Genomic DNA, 14,814 nt, shown 5'->3' on the forward strand with positions numbered 1-14,814 from the left:
GAGGATGCTATCCCATGGCACCTGGGTTTTGGGAGGTGGACATGGTCCAGCAGGCAGGCAATCTCAGAGCAGCAGAGTTAGACAGACTCTGCTTCAGGGCTAAGCTTATTAAGGTAGTGCTGAAAGATATGCTACAGCTCTGTCGTTCCATGCTTATATCCTTATAGTCTTGCTTGCAGCCTTCCCAAGGCTGCCTCTAAGGTTGGCTGCAGTTCACTCGGCTGGGGAAGGAGGAGGGTTGTGTCAGGAAAATTTCACTCAGGTCGGTGCTGGCTGTAAGGGAGAGGAGGTATGGGACACAGCTTTACCTGGTTGTATTCTGACAGCATAGCTGGCAGTATTTCCCGAGACGAATTGGGTTGAGACATAGTACAGTTCCAGCTGGGCCTGAAGGCTCTCACCCTGAGAAAACTGTAGTCTGGGTGCAGAGCAGCGTGATGGCTGCAGGTCTACAAGGTTGGGCTAGTAGGCAAGGAGTTGGATTAGAGTCCTGGATGCTGGTGCTATTCTCACCTTGGCACATCCATTTCCCTAACAGTGCCCTCATTCCCTGTCCTGCACTCCCTGGAATACCACTTGCCCCACGCAGCAGGTGTGCATAGCACAAGGTGGGAGAGTCACAATGTTACATGTATACCCTGAGCACTGCTGCAGCTCATTTGCAGGAAAGGCACTGCACTGCTCCATTGACTTTCCTAGTGTCAGCTCCTAAAGCAGTGCACTAGCCTGCTTCTCTGGGCTTTAGTCACAGGAAGGGCTCTGGAACAGTCTTCAACATATGATTTTTGAGGGCACTGAAAACCTCAGATGAGTTTTAGGCCGTACCATGTTCCAGTCTCCGGACGCTGCATCTCCCTCAGTCCTTATCCAGGGACCACCAGAGGGCAGCCGCGAAGGCAAAGGTGTGCCAGAAACAAACTCATGAGTAGCCAGAAGTGAAAGCCAGCTTCTAGCAGTGCCAGGGGCTGCAGCAGTGGAAACAGCAGGCAGACAGGTGGGCAGGAGCTGTTCCAACGCCGCACGAACCTCCTCGTGGACAAAGGGGAGTCCTGAATGAAATGTCTGTTTGTTCTTTGAGAAACCAGATTCCTCCGTGATCCGGAACTCCCAACAGCTGCAGCAGAGCCGGGCAAGGGGAGCTTGGTCCTGGTCCTTCTCTCTTACAATCAGCAGTGATTTAGAGAGGATTCACTAGAAGGTAGTTACAGGGCACTCAGGCTCAGCAAAGACTTTGCATTAACCTGGAGAGCCAGGGCTGGTGAGACTGATTGCAAGCATTTAAGGGAAAGTGATCTGTGAAATGTAGAGGTGCTACTGTCCTTGCATTACTGCATTCCTTTCATTTCTAAATTTGGCTGCAATAAGGAAAACACGGGAAACGTAGCACTGACAATCTATCATGCACTCTCTTCATGCTGTATTTCCTTCTTTGGAAAGTCTATGTGAAACAAGATGCTAAAGAAACATGGGTGACAGCTGGCAATGTTGAATGAGTGCTGTTGTCATAAAGTACCCTGAAAATGAGATCCACTGGCCTGTCCTCCCTGGGCTTCCAGTCCTCTTCCACTCGACAGGTCTTTACTCAGCTCTTCAGCCCAAACGGCCAATGTTTTTCATCCTGTCTAAAATACAGGGACCGCACCAGGGATATATGGAGCTAAGACCACGAGCTATCACAAAGTCCTTAGTGAGCATCATAGCAGATTCTCATGCTTTGTAGATTGGGCCCAGAGGAGGCCACATCATGCATGCATGCATGGGTTATGTTGCTGCTTCTCTCTTGCTTCTTCCAAGGTCAGTATTCTCCTGCCTCCTGTTTTCCAGTCCCCACTCTCTTTTACTCTGCTATTTCTGCTCGCTCGTCTTCTCTAGAGGCCTGGCAGCTCTAAGCCTCACGCATTGCTAACACGCTGCTGGAGAACATGGCCACTTCTTTCCTAGCTGATACACAAATTGAATTATAAACTAGATCCATAAACTGCTTCCAGCTTTCACTCTCCCCCCTCTTTAATGCAATTAAGCTTAAATGTGGTTAATTAAAGTTTATTCTAACTAGCTTGGTGGCAGCTTCACACATCTTTGACTGTTCATGCAGTTTTTCCAGTACTGGGGTCTTGCTGACAGCCATGGTAATATCAGAGTTACTCAGCCCTATGCCAAGAAGCACCATCCAAAATCCCTTTCCTAATTCCTAGGTGTGGTTTTTGCTGATACAAGGGGAAAGGTGAAGCTAGAAGGAAGCCTGACCTATACAAAAGATCCACAAGTTTAACTAAACAGTATGCTTTTAAACTGGTTATGTTCATCCACTCTAAACAAAGAAGTGTAATCCACTGTTAACACCCTGGCAAATTTAGGGCCACAGCCCAAGCCATTAATAACCAGTTTAAGTAGACTTAAGAGCAGCCATACAGCCTTGCACCAGTTTAATGAGCTCGTGCATAGCCATGTAGCCCTTGCTAGGCTCCTGCCAAAATGGAAGCTGCACAGTTAATTTAGACTGGGGCTCAAACCAATAATCCCAGAGGAGAAACGGTTAGTCTTGGAAATGCAGTAAAACTACTACACTACTTTTGGATCACAGTCCGCTTGTGTACAGCTTGCTAGTGCCCTTGTGGATCAGGAGAGTCTATGCTGCAGTTTGTGACCTGTTCCCTGGGGCTTTGGCCTGCCTTTTCTTTTCTTTTCTTTCTTCTCATAACTTTTATATTCCTTTTTCTTTCTTTCTGTCCCCTACATCATAAGTCAGGCTGATCTGTATATGGAGATCTCCCTCACTGTAAATAAGTCAGTTTTGCGAGTTAAACAGCTGGGTTCCTAACATGTGACAACTTAACAGCTTTCACGGTTTAAAAAAATCCCTTTTAGATGTCTGATACAAGCTATATTATGTTTAACTGGTATCTGCCACTTAAGTGCATGCAGTGAAAGGGATTCAGAAATTGACTGCATTAGTTTGGCATGATCTCTGTAGTAGATCACTCATTACAACAGTTTTACATTAAAAAGTTTTCCTATTTAATGCAGCCATTAGTAAACACGTACCTTTTCTCTTCTCAGTCCTTAAGGCAGGCTTAGTTTTCTGCTGAAGTACTGCCCTGACCATTTCTTGGGCCATGGCTGCTTTGTATAAGTGTTTTCATTCCTTCCAGAATTAGTCCTGCTTTAAGGTACTTATTCTCAGCCCTTGTGGAGGGGCAGTTCTGCTATCCCTAGTCCACAAAGGGAGCCATGGCACAGCGTGGTTACGGGATATGCCCAGAGCTACACACAAAGTCTAGCAAGGCATGGATGTCAACTATCGTTTCTAATTGCCACTTGTCTATCTCCTGCTTGTCACCTAGTGACAGCTAACTCAGCCACAGGGTGCAGAGCTCTTAAACTATTCAGAGGTAACAGAGGCATTTTGCCAGGAAAGTTGGCTAAAGTCACCATGTTAGGGTGCAAAGCCAAATGTCACTCCTGGTGGCAGGCAGGCAGTAGCCTTACCCAATGACACAGCCAACAGACACAGTGCCACATTATTGCTGCATGCTACTGAATCTTCCTCTGTGCCACTGCATGCCCCCTTCCTTGTTTAAAACTGAGAGAAGAGGGAGAGTGCATGGAGTTTAATTTAAATCACATCTCCCAAGCTTGTTCTTTTCTCAATCAATATTGCTTTTTACATCATATCTAATCTCTTTTTTTTCTCCAAAGTAAAATTTAATTAAATAATTCTAATGAATGTTTAATGATCTTCTTTTGTCATTATTAAATCTGTAATAAAAAAGTGTCTGCAGCCCCCCTACCTCCCTCCCCCTTACTTCCCCCATTAATACCCCTACTGTCACCCCTCCCTCTCTCGTATACACACTGTCCTGCTGTCTCTCTCTTTCCCTGTCTTCCCCCCCCTCTTACTGTGACAACGCTGGCATTCAGACCTGCAAACAGGAAATGAGAAAAGGAGAAACAGGATATTGAGTTTGGATACTATCTGGATTGGTAATATCACCCCTAGCTACTAGAGAAGAAACCCTTCTCCTGCCAGGCATACTAATGGAGCTGCGGAGGCTTCACAGAACCATGCAATAAGGCAGCACAAAATCAATATGAATTGGTAACTCCAACTTTAAATTCACATACCTGGAGCAAGCTGTTGGTCTCTGCTTTGTTGACTGGCAAGAGAGTGGAGAGGGGAAAACAGGAGGAGGGAGTAACCAGTTGAAGGTTCCCTTCTCAAGGGACAGGAGAAAGAACAGAGAAGTGTTGTCTTGGCCATGCAGGTATGGGACCCTTTGTCTTTTCTCAGAGGGAGAGTTCCCATAAAAAGGGGTGCAGTTCCAATGTTTTCTGAACCAGGGATCAGAGCATCCTTAGAGATTGGTGTTGAGTGAGAGCCACCTTGAGTCCAAAAGTGGGGCAGATTGCCTAGGCCCTATGCCCGCTCTTTTCAATTGGAATAGAAAGTAATTTCAAAAGGGTGAGGACAATTCCCTTCTCTGGGCAGGTGTGCAAAGGTGGCTGGCCTGGGGCTGGTTGCACCTTTTCTCCACTACGCTGCAATAGCAACAGGCTTTGCTCTTTCATTCCTGACAGCTTGCAGAGCGTCCTTTAAAAAGCACCAAGCACAGGACCCCACAAGAGCATCGGAATTACAGAGAGAACTTCAAATAGGCTAAAGAAAAATAAATGCTGCACCTGCTCATGGTACCTCTGTGTGTCCAATAGTCTGCTGTGCCTGTCCCTAGTCATCTCAGGGCAGAGGTCCCACAATTTCCTATTGGAAATATTAAAAACCATTTACAATATACTCTAAAGAACATAAAGGCAAAGCTGCAGGCTAGTTCCAATCCAGCCCAGGTCTGTTGAGATTCGACAGATGAATCCCACCTTCCTACAGCTCACAGACAGCATAATGTGGGATTAAAGCAGAGCAGGAACATTTTTGCCTCTGCTTTGCAGAGGTGAGAGTGATTGTGGAAGCTCAAGACCAGCTGAATTCCCCTTCACCACAGTCCCCTGGTGACAAGGAGTGTTTTCAGCTCAGGATAGCTCTTGCACAGCCGTGAGTGCAAGGCAGCTTGGATGTTAAACGGGGTGTTAGCAGCTCAAACTGAAGGGCAGGAGGGAACTATTTGAGGTGCAGATACTGCTGTCATCCCTCTGCACGGTATCTGTTTAGAAGGAGTTTTCTCACCGTCTTCCTCAGAAGCAGCAGTTAATGCTGGCTCCTGTAAGAACCAAGCTACTTGGCAAGGTGTGGATCTGCAGTCCCCCTTCCACGGCTGCAGCTGTCCTGCAAGCATGCCAGGCAGCATGCCTGAGTCACAGCACGGCTCAGGAAGTGCTGCACCTCGGCGTGAGCTGGGGCTGCCCCTCCAGGCTCCCAGAGAGGAAAGGAGGCATGTGCAGGTACATGAGCAGCCTGAGGGCGGTCTGTACAGAGACGCATGGAAACCTCTTGCAGGTAAAACTCATTTTTGGGACCAGTTTTCCCTGCCATTATGCTACACCTGCAGGAGGTTGCTGTGGGGTGTGTAGGGAAAAGGTTTGGGAGAGCAGTGTACTAGCCTGCTTCTCTGGGCTTTAGTCACAGGAAGGGCTCTGGAACAGTCTTCAACATATGATTTTTGAGGGCACTGAAGACCTCAGATGAGTTTTAGGCTGTACCATGTTCCAGTCTCTGGACGCTGCATCTCCCTCAGTCCTGCTTGCAAAGGCACATTTCCCACTTTTCCCACTGCTCTTTAGCCAGTAGCACCTTCCCACCCACCTCTCCTTCACCTGACAGAGATACTCACTGCAACACAATCCCTCGCTGGCAGTACTCAAAGAGAAAAAAACATACATTTTTTGTTAGCATTCAGCAGTGATATGACAGGCACCCTATGAATTCTGGGAGATTTTAATAAAGAAGACAGGCCTGTGAAATTTAATAAAAGAGTTCATCAGATTATATGGTGATGGCTCAGTGCCACCTCGCTGGCAGTAATATCCTCACAGTGGGGGGTTTAACCCCTTGAGGGACAGAGCAGCAGCACAGTATTAAATCTTTCAGTAGCATTTCACTCGTGTCACTTTAATATTTATGAATCTCTGTGGCTTTGGGAACCTCTTTGGTGTTGTTTTGTTTGGGGTTTTTTTTTGTTTTGCTGGTAGTTTGGGTTTTTGGCAGTGTTTTTTTCAGCATCAGTTTTCATCTCTGACATTAACAGAAACAAGTCCAGGTAGCAGAGCTTGTAACACCTCTTACATTCTGGATGGATGCCAAGGGCATTTACAGAGTCCAGCCAAGCAGGACCACACTTGCAAGGTGCCGTTGTTGGTTACTTTTAATAACCGGGGACAGTCACATTTAATGCTGCTGGTGGTACTAGATGCAAAGCCCTGGCGAGACCTCTCTGCTGTGTGCCCTGCCCCTGTCCCAAAGTTCTTCTGTTCTGCAAGAATGTGGTGTTGCCTTCATTTTTATAAGTAATTATTTCTAGCAATGGATGTAGAGGGTCATTCCTCTAGCAGCATAAATTCAATGTGACTGTGACGATTCAACAGAAATAGTCTGATGGTGGCTCTTCGCTGATTCTTATCCTGCCCTTGTGCCTTTTAGTGAAGCATTTAAGTGAGATGGCCAACACCTGTTATTTCAGATTTGTTTCTCCTCTCCCCAGGGGAGAAATCTGCATGCAGCAGAGTTTGGCTTTGGTAAGCTTTTAGTTTTGAAGATTTTTTTTTCCAATGTACCTGCTCCCTTCCGTTCACGTTAGAGGATGCAAGGCATTTGGATGGTTTGAGTATGCCTGAGCCCTGGCCATCTCTGACAACAGGTAGAATTCTGCGGAAGATTACACAGAGGTGGGAGGAAAATGGGTTGACCCTGAACTTCCTTCTGGAGTTGTTGACTCGTGGCCACCCTGGGCCCTGGTAGCTGAGCATCCTAATAGCTCTGACTGTTTTGTGAGAAAGCCTGTAGCTTGCACACCCCAATGTCCCTAGTTGTAAAGAGGATGTGGAAGTTACTTTCTGGAGGTGAATCTATTCCTGTAACCTACAAAGAGCTTTGGAGGGAACTGAAAGCAAAGATAACTGTTGCCCCCCAAAATCACCCCCTCACTCTGACCTAAATGTTGCTGGAAGAAGTCAGAAATTAAGCAGAAGGAAAAACTTCCCATTAACCCCCTGGTGCCACTCTATATCACTGAATTGGGGGAACTGGCTATGGTGGTAGGGAATGAAAGAGCATACTGTGTTGTGACTACCTCATTTCCCTTGTGTGTCCCCATCCCCATCACACCCCTAGTGCCCAGCCCTGGCCTGAAATGTAGAAAGAGGCTTTGCAAGTTCCACTTCAATATTTCAGACAGCTACAATGGATTTTGCAGCTCAATGTTAAGTAAACAGACCTTGCTTAAGCCTGGACTGCTTCATTTTGACTAAATCCTAACTAAATAAGCCAGTTGCATGAGGCACAGGCCTCCCAGCTTATTCCTTGCTTCATTAACACCTTTTAATCCCATCGGTACAATTGTATGCGCTCCACATTACCCTTCCCGGGTTTGGGTCAGGGTCCGCTGTGCTGCCACTACAGGTCAGAGAAGTTCCCAAACAACTTGCTGCTCAGCTCATCCCCATCTGGAGAGCTGGGAGGGGCAGAGCCCCTCGCTGGGCTGCAATTCCTCCTGCAAAGCCATCTGTAGGGAGAGTGGTGCCCTGAGCTGTGACAGGACGGCTCTGCAAGGATTAATGAAGAATTAGGAGTTGGGGTGTTTTAACAGGACTTGAATCTGATAGATGAAGTCCATGAAATGTCTGAAAAGAAGTACAAGGAACTCAGACCAAGTCCCTAGCTCCTCAGCACTCTGTGTGCAAAAGTCAGAGACAGTCACAGATGTACACTTAGCTGTGATTCCTCCTCCTACTGCTCCACAGTTAGAAACTTTACTGAACTTCTAGGGGAAAAAATGAATTACATGCTGGGCCCTTCCCAACTGTTTCACTGGTGAATATTGTTATTAAAATAGAAGAAAAATGTTAATGGTAAAAAAGAGAGTGAGGACACTTGAGTGAAGCTGTAGGTAGAGTGAGGGAATAGAATAATGGAAAGAAGTAAATTTTTCACAAAGTGCATAACTCCTTGCTACAAGATACTGTTGGGACAAAGATTTAGCAAGCCTATTGCTATAGTCTGCAGTAGTGTCCAGGCATAAAAGTAGCCATAAAGAAACAGTACTGGGACTTTCCACACTGAAAATAAGCACATTGTTGTGTATGGTAGGTAGGTAGCATTCAGCATTCTCTGCAGGTGTACCAGCCATTTGGCCCCAGAGTTGGCCTCAAATGCCTCCTGTCAGAAATAGGGTAGGCAGTCAGTGAATTTGGCCTCCAGCCCAGCATTAAAGTTACTCTCAAGATAGGGTATATCGTCATCCTTGCTTGGGTGACACGTGTTGCCTCAGAGTCGGCAAGTGGTACAGATGTGCTTGCCCTTTATTGGGCAGTTGCCAAGCTGCTATTCTGCCTGCAGCACTGGTCCTCTTGTGTTGCAGTGTCCCACAGCATGAGGAAAAGGCTAATGAAAGCTATGCCTGTGGTCCCAAGCCTCTCTCATGATGCTGACTTGTGAGCAGTTGCTTAGCTTGCTCCAGAGCTGGGTTCTTTGCAATTCCCAAAGATGTTCCCACTTACAAGCCCATCTGCCTTCCTTCTACTGACACGTGTTCCACCAAGCTGAGCCCTTCTCCAGCAGGAAAACTGAATTCTATCATTTGCAAAAGTAATTAATTTGAGGCAAGCTGATATGAAGGGTGTGGGAGATATATCTGTATTCATATTATGAATGCTCTGCGTATGCACCTCCATCTGCTTGCTGCATGGCTTCTGAACTTTTGCAGGAATAAAAGTTGATGGCCTTATCACAACGCCTGTAAGGAAGCCTGTAACAAAAATCAAATTCAGCTGGGATCTAGAGAAAAGAAGGGTGTTAGGTAAGGATGTGGGAGTGTGGGGACTTGGTCAAAACGTTGGGTCAACTGTGGGATTCCAGGGGAAATGGAGGCACATGAAATGTGGAGCTTAAGCTGCAGAGGGGTCCTTCCAAAGGAAGTCAGATATATTTGTAGTGAGTAACAGGCATTTAGAAGTGCTCCTACTGCTGCCTAGGCTGTTCTCTTCTCCATGGGCACACAGAGATCTTACTTGTGTCACTGCTGGCACGAAAAACACTTGTCATTATGAACCTGGGAACACAGTTAGTTTTTAGATTGTCTCTCAGTGTAGTTTCTTTAGGCAACTGCTTCTAGACATCATGTAACTGTGTTCACAGCATAGTCTCCCAAGCCTCCTTGTAACCCACTACCAGCAACTGAGATGTATTTTGTTCCTATGGCAACCCAAACAATATTACCTTGACTTAAACGGATTCAGGCAATATTAAAACCAGCCTCTTTAGGAATTCCTGGTGTTGGAGGGGCTGAGAATTTTAATTTTGTGTAATGCGAGCTGACACCGTGTTTATGAGCTGCTTGCTGAATGTTTTCTTCAATTAGTACAAAGCAGAGTGGATTTGTTTTCGGGGCTTAGCTGGGAGATGGAGGGTGTGGGCCTTGCAATGCCAAAAGCATTATTGAGTTATGCTGCAACTGTGCTTCCCTCACCTGATAGCTGCAAAGAAGCCCTTTTCATGGAAATCTGGCATATGCCAGGATCTTTAAAAAAAGGCTTGCTAACTGCCTCGTCCTAACAGCAGCGGGATGAATAGGCTCGTTGCTTTGCAAGTGAACAGCTCTCTTTTCCCAGCTCCACAATCTGTTTCCAAGTTTCCTTGTTCTGCTCCATACTTCTCACTATCGGCATGCCCACTGCAGCCCCCCCAGTACACACGCTCAGATGTCACCTGCCTCTGTACTAGTCTCTGCCAGATACCACACTCAAAGCCTTTCTTTATCTGCCCTGCCTAAGCAGCATTCTGGATATTTTGCTCAAGCAGCCAACAATATTATTGAGGCTAGAAATATAAAAAGGCCCGAGGAAGGCTTAGGCATTTATATGGATAAAAAGAATTAATAAAATGGCAAAGTTTGGTAGTAGATCTAAACACTTGTAAAGGAAGTGTGAAATAAGACAGGGAGTTTTCCTATCAGTGTCTTCCTAAAGCATCCTGTTCCTTACTTGGAAACAGTTGGGTCAGGATACTGAATTAAGTAAAGCTTCTGTCTGACAGGCCTACGTTCTTAATGTTTCGGTCTCTGGAATTGTGGCTCTGGTGCTGAACCAGCTCGGCCTGGGTGTGTTACAGGAGTAAACATGTCTCAGGAAAAAAAAAAAAAAAAAAGTAAGACCAGATGGGAATTTGGGGCCAGCTTGTCTCTAAGTCAAATGATATTCATGTCAGTAGATTCAGCTACACAGTAACGTATAAAGAAGCAAGATAGACCTTCTTTTGGGGACAGTAATTATCCCAGCCAAGATGAAAAGAAAATTCAATACTTACTTTTAAACTTATTGTTTGGAGGATAAAGGACAGAAACTTTGAAAGAACAATGTGATTTCCCACAACTGGCATAACTAATAAGAAGTAGTTATTTAAAAAAATAGGCATGACAAAGTCCAGTTGCTGGGCACTGAGTTTAGGAAAATTCAAATTAGAAATAAGAAATTAGCTGGTAGTTAGCCTCTGGAACCTCTTCCAAATGGATGTGACGGATTCTCCTTCACTTGGAGCCTTCAAACTGCGACCAGCTGTCTCTGCCTAAGCAGGTTGCTGTATCTCCACTTCCAGCAAATGGGCTTGAGATAGGAATCCCTGGGTGAGATTCTCTGGGTTGCAATGAACAGGAGGTCAGACAAAATGACAAAATTATGTTCCATCTGGGCTTAAAGTTTAGGAACATTAATAACCTAATACTTAGTAATAAGTCACATATTCCTGACTGATTGCAGATAGTCATGATTATGGAACGGCTTTTTTTTTTTCCTCCCCTACTTTTGCTGTAACAGAAGGATGTTGGTGTTAGGAAAGGAACAGATTTGGACTCAGCCCAGATTTGGACTGGGACTGTGCCTGGAACATGCTTCCAGTTTGCTCCTTGATGAGATAGTGAGAGGTTGTGGCTAAAAGGTTGCTTTTTACTCGCAGCTTTTTCATCTCAAATTCAATTATTATTTTCCAAGTGTGAATTACAGAAAGACAAAGGGGGGGGGGGGGGAGAGAAGGAGAGAGAGGGACATGCATGCAAACACACACACTCACACAAAGGAGAGAGAAATCCCACACCATTCCAGTTGGAATGTCCCAGACACTTCAACCGAAAGCCACTGCACAGCACAAATCCATGGTGGTATTTGGAAGGGATGAGCCCACCCCTGTAAGCCTCTTCATCCTGCTCCACAGAGTTTGCCAGGAGGATTAACCTAGTCTTGTTCTCAATCCCAGTTTATGAGTTCCCTGCTGGTGGGGAAGATCCTGTGTGTTTAAACAACAGCCTAATTAATCCCCATTTTATTACTTTCTCTTGTCAAGTGGCTAAATAGAAGCTGTCAGCCGGCAGCCACCACCGCTCACATTTGTTTAGATCCCAAATTACTTCATCAGAACCATCTGCTCTGTACGCTGGGCGCTCAGCAGTTGTTTATTTCTCTCTCTGGACATGGTGTGGGGCACAATTAGCCTCCCTCATGGGATTCCCTGTTCAAGGCCCATTCAGGCCCTGGGGACTGTCCTGGAGGAGTCATAAAGAAAGTCCTGTCACTAAGACCAACCTAACATAAGGCCAAGAAGTGAACAGCCCTAGCCAAAAAGGGGAGACCTAGAGCTCTGTACTGTTGGGCCAGGCAAGTTTGTGTTCCTCCCCGGGCTACAGAAGGTCTGAAAGCACTGGAGCATAGTTATACACCTCTTGCTGGGATGTGCTAGCCTAGCTCCACATATCCACCTCCCTCTTCCCTTGGCTCCCTGAGCCCCAGCCCAAGGCTGGGCTTCGTGCTGCCCTGTGAGCCCTGTCCAACTGCCTAACTGCAGGGAGCTTCTTTGCAGGCTGTTCCAGACCAAGTGCAGTAGCTGCTTGAAGGCCATCGCCCCCTCTGAGCTCATCATGCGGGTGCTGGAGAACGTCTACCATGTTCACTGCTTCTACTGCTGCGAGTGTGAGCGCCGTCTGCAGCGGGGAGATGAGTTTGTACTCAAGGAGGGGCAGCTGCTGTGCCGCAGCGACTATGAGAAGGAGAAGGAGATGCTGAGTGCTATCAGCCCTGCACCCACTGAGTCTGGTGAGGGGCTGGGGCTGGAATGGTGCTGAGGGTGGGCAACCAGGCAGGCAGGGTGGGCCTTGCAGAGGGCAGGTACTGCCTGGTCCACAAGGACCACAGGGCAGGCTTCAGAGACAGGAGATGTGGTCAGGCGGGGGGTTGTAGCATCCTTTCCCTTTGGTGATAGGTAGGCAAGGGGTGGCTCTTCGGTTGGCAGGGAAGAGGGTACCAGGCTGCGTACATCCATTCGCCTGACATGGGGAGGTTTGGATGGGCTGACTTGAGACATTATAGAATGGAAGATACAGGGCCAGGTAGGCCCATCAGTGCTGTCTCCAAAGTGACAGAGTGCTCCCCCTGAGCCACAGCTCTGTATAGGAACTCTCCTGGCTTCATTCTGTGCTTCTGGTCTAAGTCGCACCTGGAAGGAACAAAATTCCCACAGTTTCTCTGAATCCTTGCCCCGGGTGCTGGCCCAGAAAGGCCACTATTTGCTGAATCACTGCTACTGATCTTCCATTGCAGTAAAAAGTGAGGATGAAGATGGTAGCCATTCACACAGCAAAGGCAGCGAGGAGAACAAAGACCACAAGCGCTCCAAGCGTCCACGCACCATCCTTACCACACAGCAGCGGCGGGCATTCAAGGCCTCATTTGAGGTTTCCTCAAAACCTTGCAGAAAGGTATAAGGAGGCAACTCAGCACAACCACTGGCCTGAATCCTTTTGAGTGTAACTAAGTTCTAATCCAGTTCTCCATCCCCTCTTCATTTTGTGGGCAGGTGAGAGAGACCCTTGCGGCTGAGACAGGCCTGACTGTGCGGGTGGTACAGGTCTGGTTCCAGAATCAAAGAGCCAAGGTGAGTGACAGTTCCCACCCCACAGCTGAGCTCTGGATTCATGTGGGATATCGCACAAACTTAGAAAACGAGAAAATGGTTAGAGGAATAGAACAGCTATACAGGTTCAAACCACAGGTCCATCTAGTCCTATAATCTTTGTCTAATAGTAGCGCAAGCTTAGGGAGGAATATAAGAAACCAGTTATGTATAGAAGTTTGCAGAGTTTAAATTGTTTCATGTGTTGATTTTTAATTATTTTTCCCACTTGCTTTTTTCCCCTCCTCTCACTGTGTGAGATCACAGAGATTAGAAGCATTTGCCACTTCTTTCTTTTAGAAGTTGCAGGGAAAACCATTTATAATTTTGCAGAATTCAAAGAGTGAAAACACAAAAAGTGTGGCTTTGAAAAACTTCACTTGGTAGTAAATTAAGTTCATTTCCAAATTGCAAATGGCATCCTCCACAAAGAAAATACAACTTTTCCTGTCACCCCCACTTCTCATGTGGTTTGTACTGGCCAACTTCAGGGAACAGTGACTGCAGGTGCTGCATGAAGAGTTGCCCAGAGGAGTCTAAGCAGTATTATATCGTGGAAGTGCTGGGTCACTGGGAAAGGCAGGTGACAGATGTCTGCAGCTGTATTAAATGCAGCCCGTTCCTCTCAAAGTCAGAGCCTAAGAGCAAATCTGGGGTCTCATTCTCCTTGCAGATGAAGAAGATTGCTCGCAGGCAGCAGCAGCAGCAACAGCAACAGCAGGAGCAAGACCAGCTGGGCAACCCTCGCTTAGGGACTGGGAGAGGGACTGGTCGCAGCAGCAGGCAGAGTAATGATGATAGCGAAGGTGAGGAGCAGCTGTGCACTGTGGCAGCTCTAGGGGCTGCAGGCTGGGATGGAAGGGATTGGTGGGAGTTGTATGTGTTTGAGAGAGAATGTGCACATGAACAGATTAGTGAAAAGGATGCAGGCTGTACCTGAATTGACGCGCAGACTGTCTATACGTTGGGGTAACAGCAAGCTGGAATAACTAGATTGTGTTCAGCAAGATTCATGGGTACTCATGATGCAGCACAGATCTCCTCTTCTTGGGAAGATGATTTTTTTCCTGTTGCGTGTTTGCACAGAGCCCAGAACAGTGCAGTGCTGATCCAGATTTAGACTGGCAGACACTGCTGCAGCAATGTGAATAAGTTATTGCAATACTGCTGGGGCCCACCTCATGCTGTGCATCCTCTGCTTCAACCCATCCCACTGATTGTGTCTTTAGATGGTGCGAGTGTTCATGGCCTGGATGGGCTCATGGTCCCCTATCCCAGGATCCCCCAGCAGCAGCTGCTGCCCCTGGATCAGAATGGCTACAGCACAGACTTGTACAGACAAGGGCTTACGCCACCCCAGCTGCCAGGAGACCATCTGCACCCCTACGGTAGGAGAGTCGTGTGGAGATTGTCATGTCTCTGCGTCAAGGCTGCATTTAAACAGTCCAAGTCATGAAAATCCAACTCAACTGTTACTGCTGATGATGAAGCCAATGGTAGTGAACAGTTCATGGACTTGGGCTTTGTGCAAAGCCTTTGTCAGAGGAAGCTGGGTGAGGCCTAGGCCTCAGACTGAGCTCTGCTAAGGGCTGAGGAGTGAGGCTCTGGTCTTACTTCTGTCCAAGGTGAAATGTCTTGCTGAGGGAAGAAACGGTTATGGCTACTGCTAGCCCTGTGCGTGGGGCTCGCCTCATGCTGGGCCCTGCTCAGGATAA

At 47.0% G+C, this 14,814-nt stretch overlaps 1 protein-coding gene across 1 annotated transcript in view; it reads left to right on the top strand.

Moving 5' to 3' along the window:
- LOC104153906 (LIM homeobox transcription factor 1-alpha-like) overlaps nt 1-14,814 on the top strand; it is a 34,653-nt gene that overhangs the window by 13,252 nt on the left and 6,587 nt on the right. Inside the window, exons 3-7 of the mRNA XM_068922773.1 lie at nt 12,011-12,243; nt 12,748-12,905; nt 13,004-13,081; nt 13,773-13,905; nt 14,329-14,487. Of these exons, the coding sequence (XP_068778874.1) occupies nt 12,011-12,243; nt 12,748-12,905; nt 13,004-13,081; nt 13,773-13,905; nt 14,329-14,487 (761 nt within the window). The remainder of the gene's footprint in view (nt 1-12,010; nt 12,244-12,747; nt 12,906-13,003; nt 13,082-13,772; nt 13,906-14,328; nt 14,488-14,814) is intronic.

This window comes from Struthio camelus, chromosome 31 (assembly GCF_040807025.1).
Source record: "Struthio camelus isolate bStrCam1 chromosome 31, bStrCam1.hap1, whole genome shotgun sequence".
Lineage (NCBI taxonomy): Eukaryota > Metazoa > Chordata > Aves > Struthioniformes > Struthionidae > Struthio > Struthio camelus.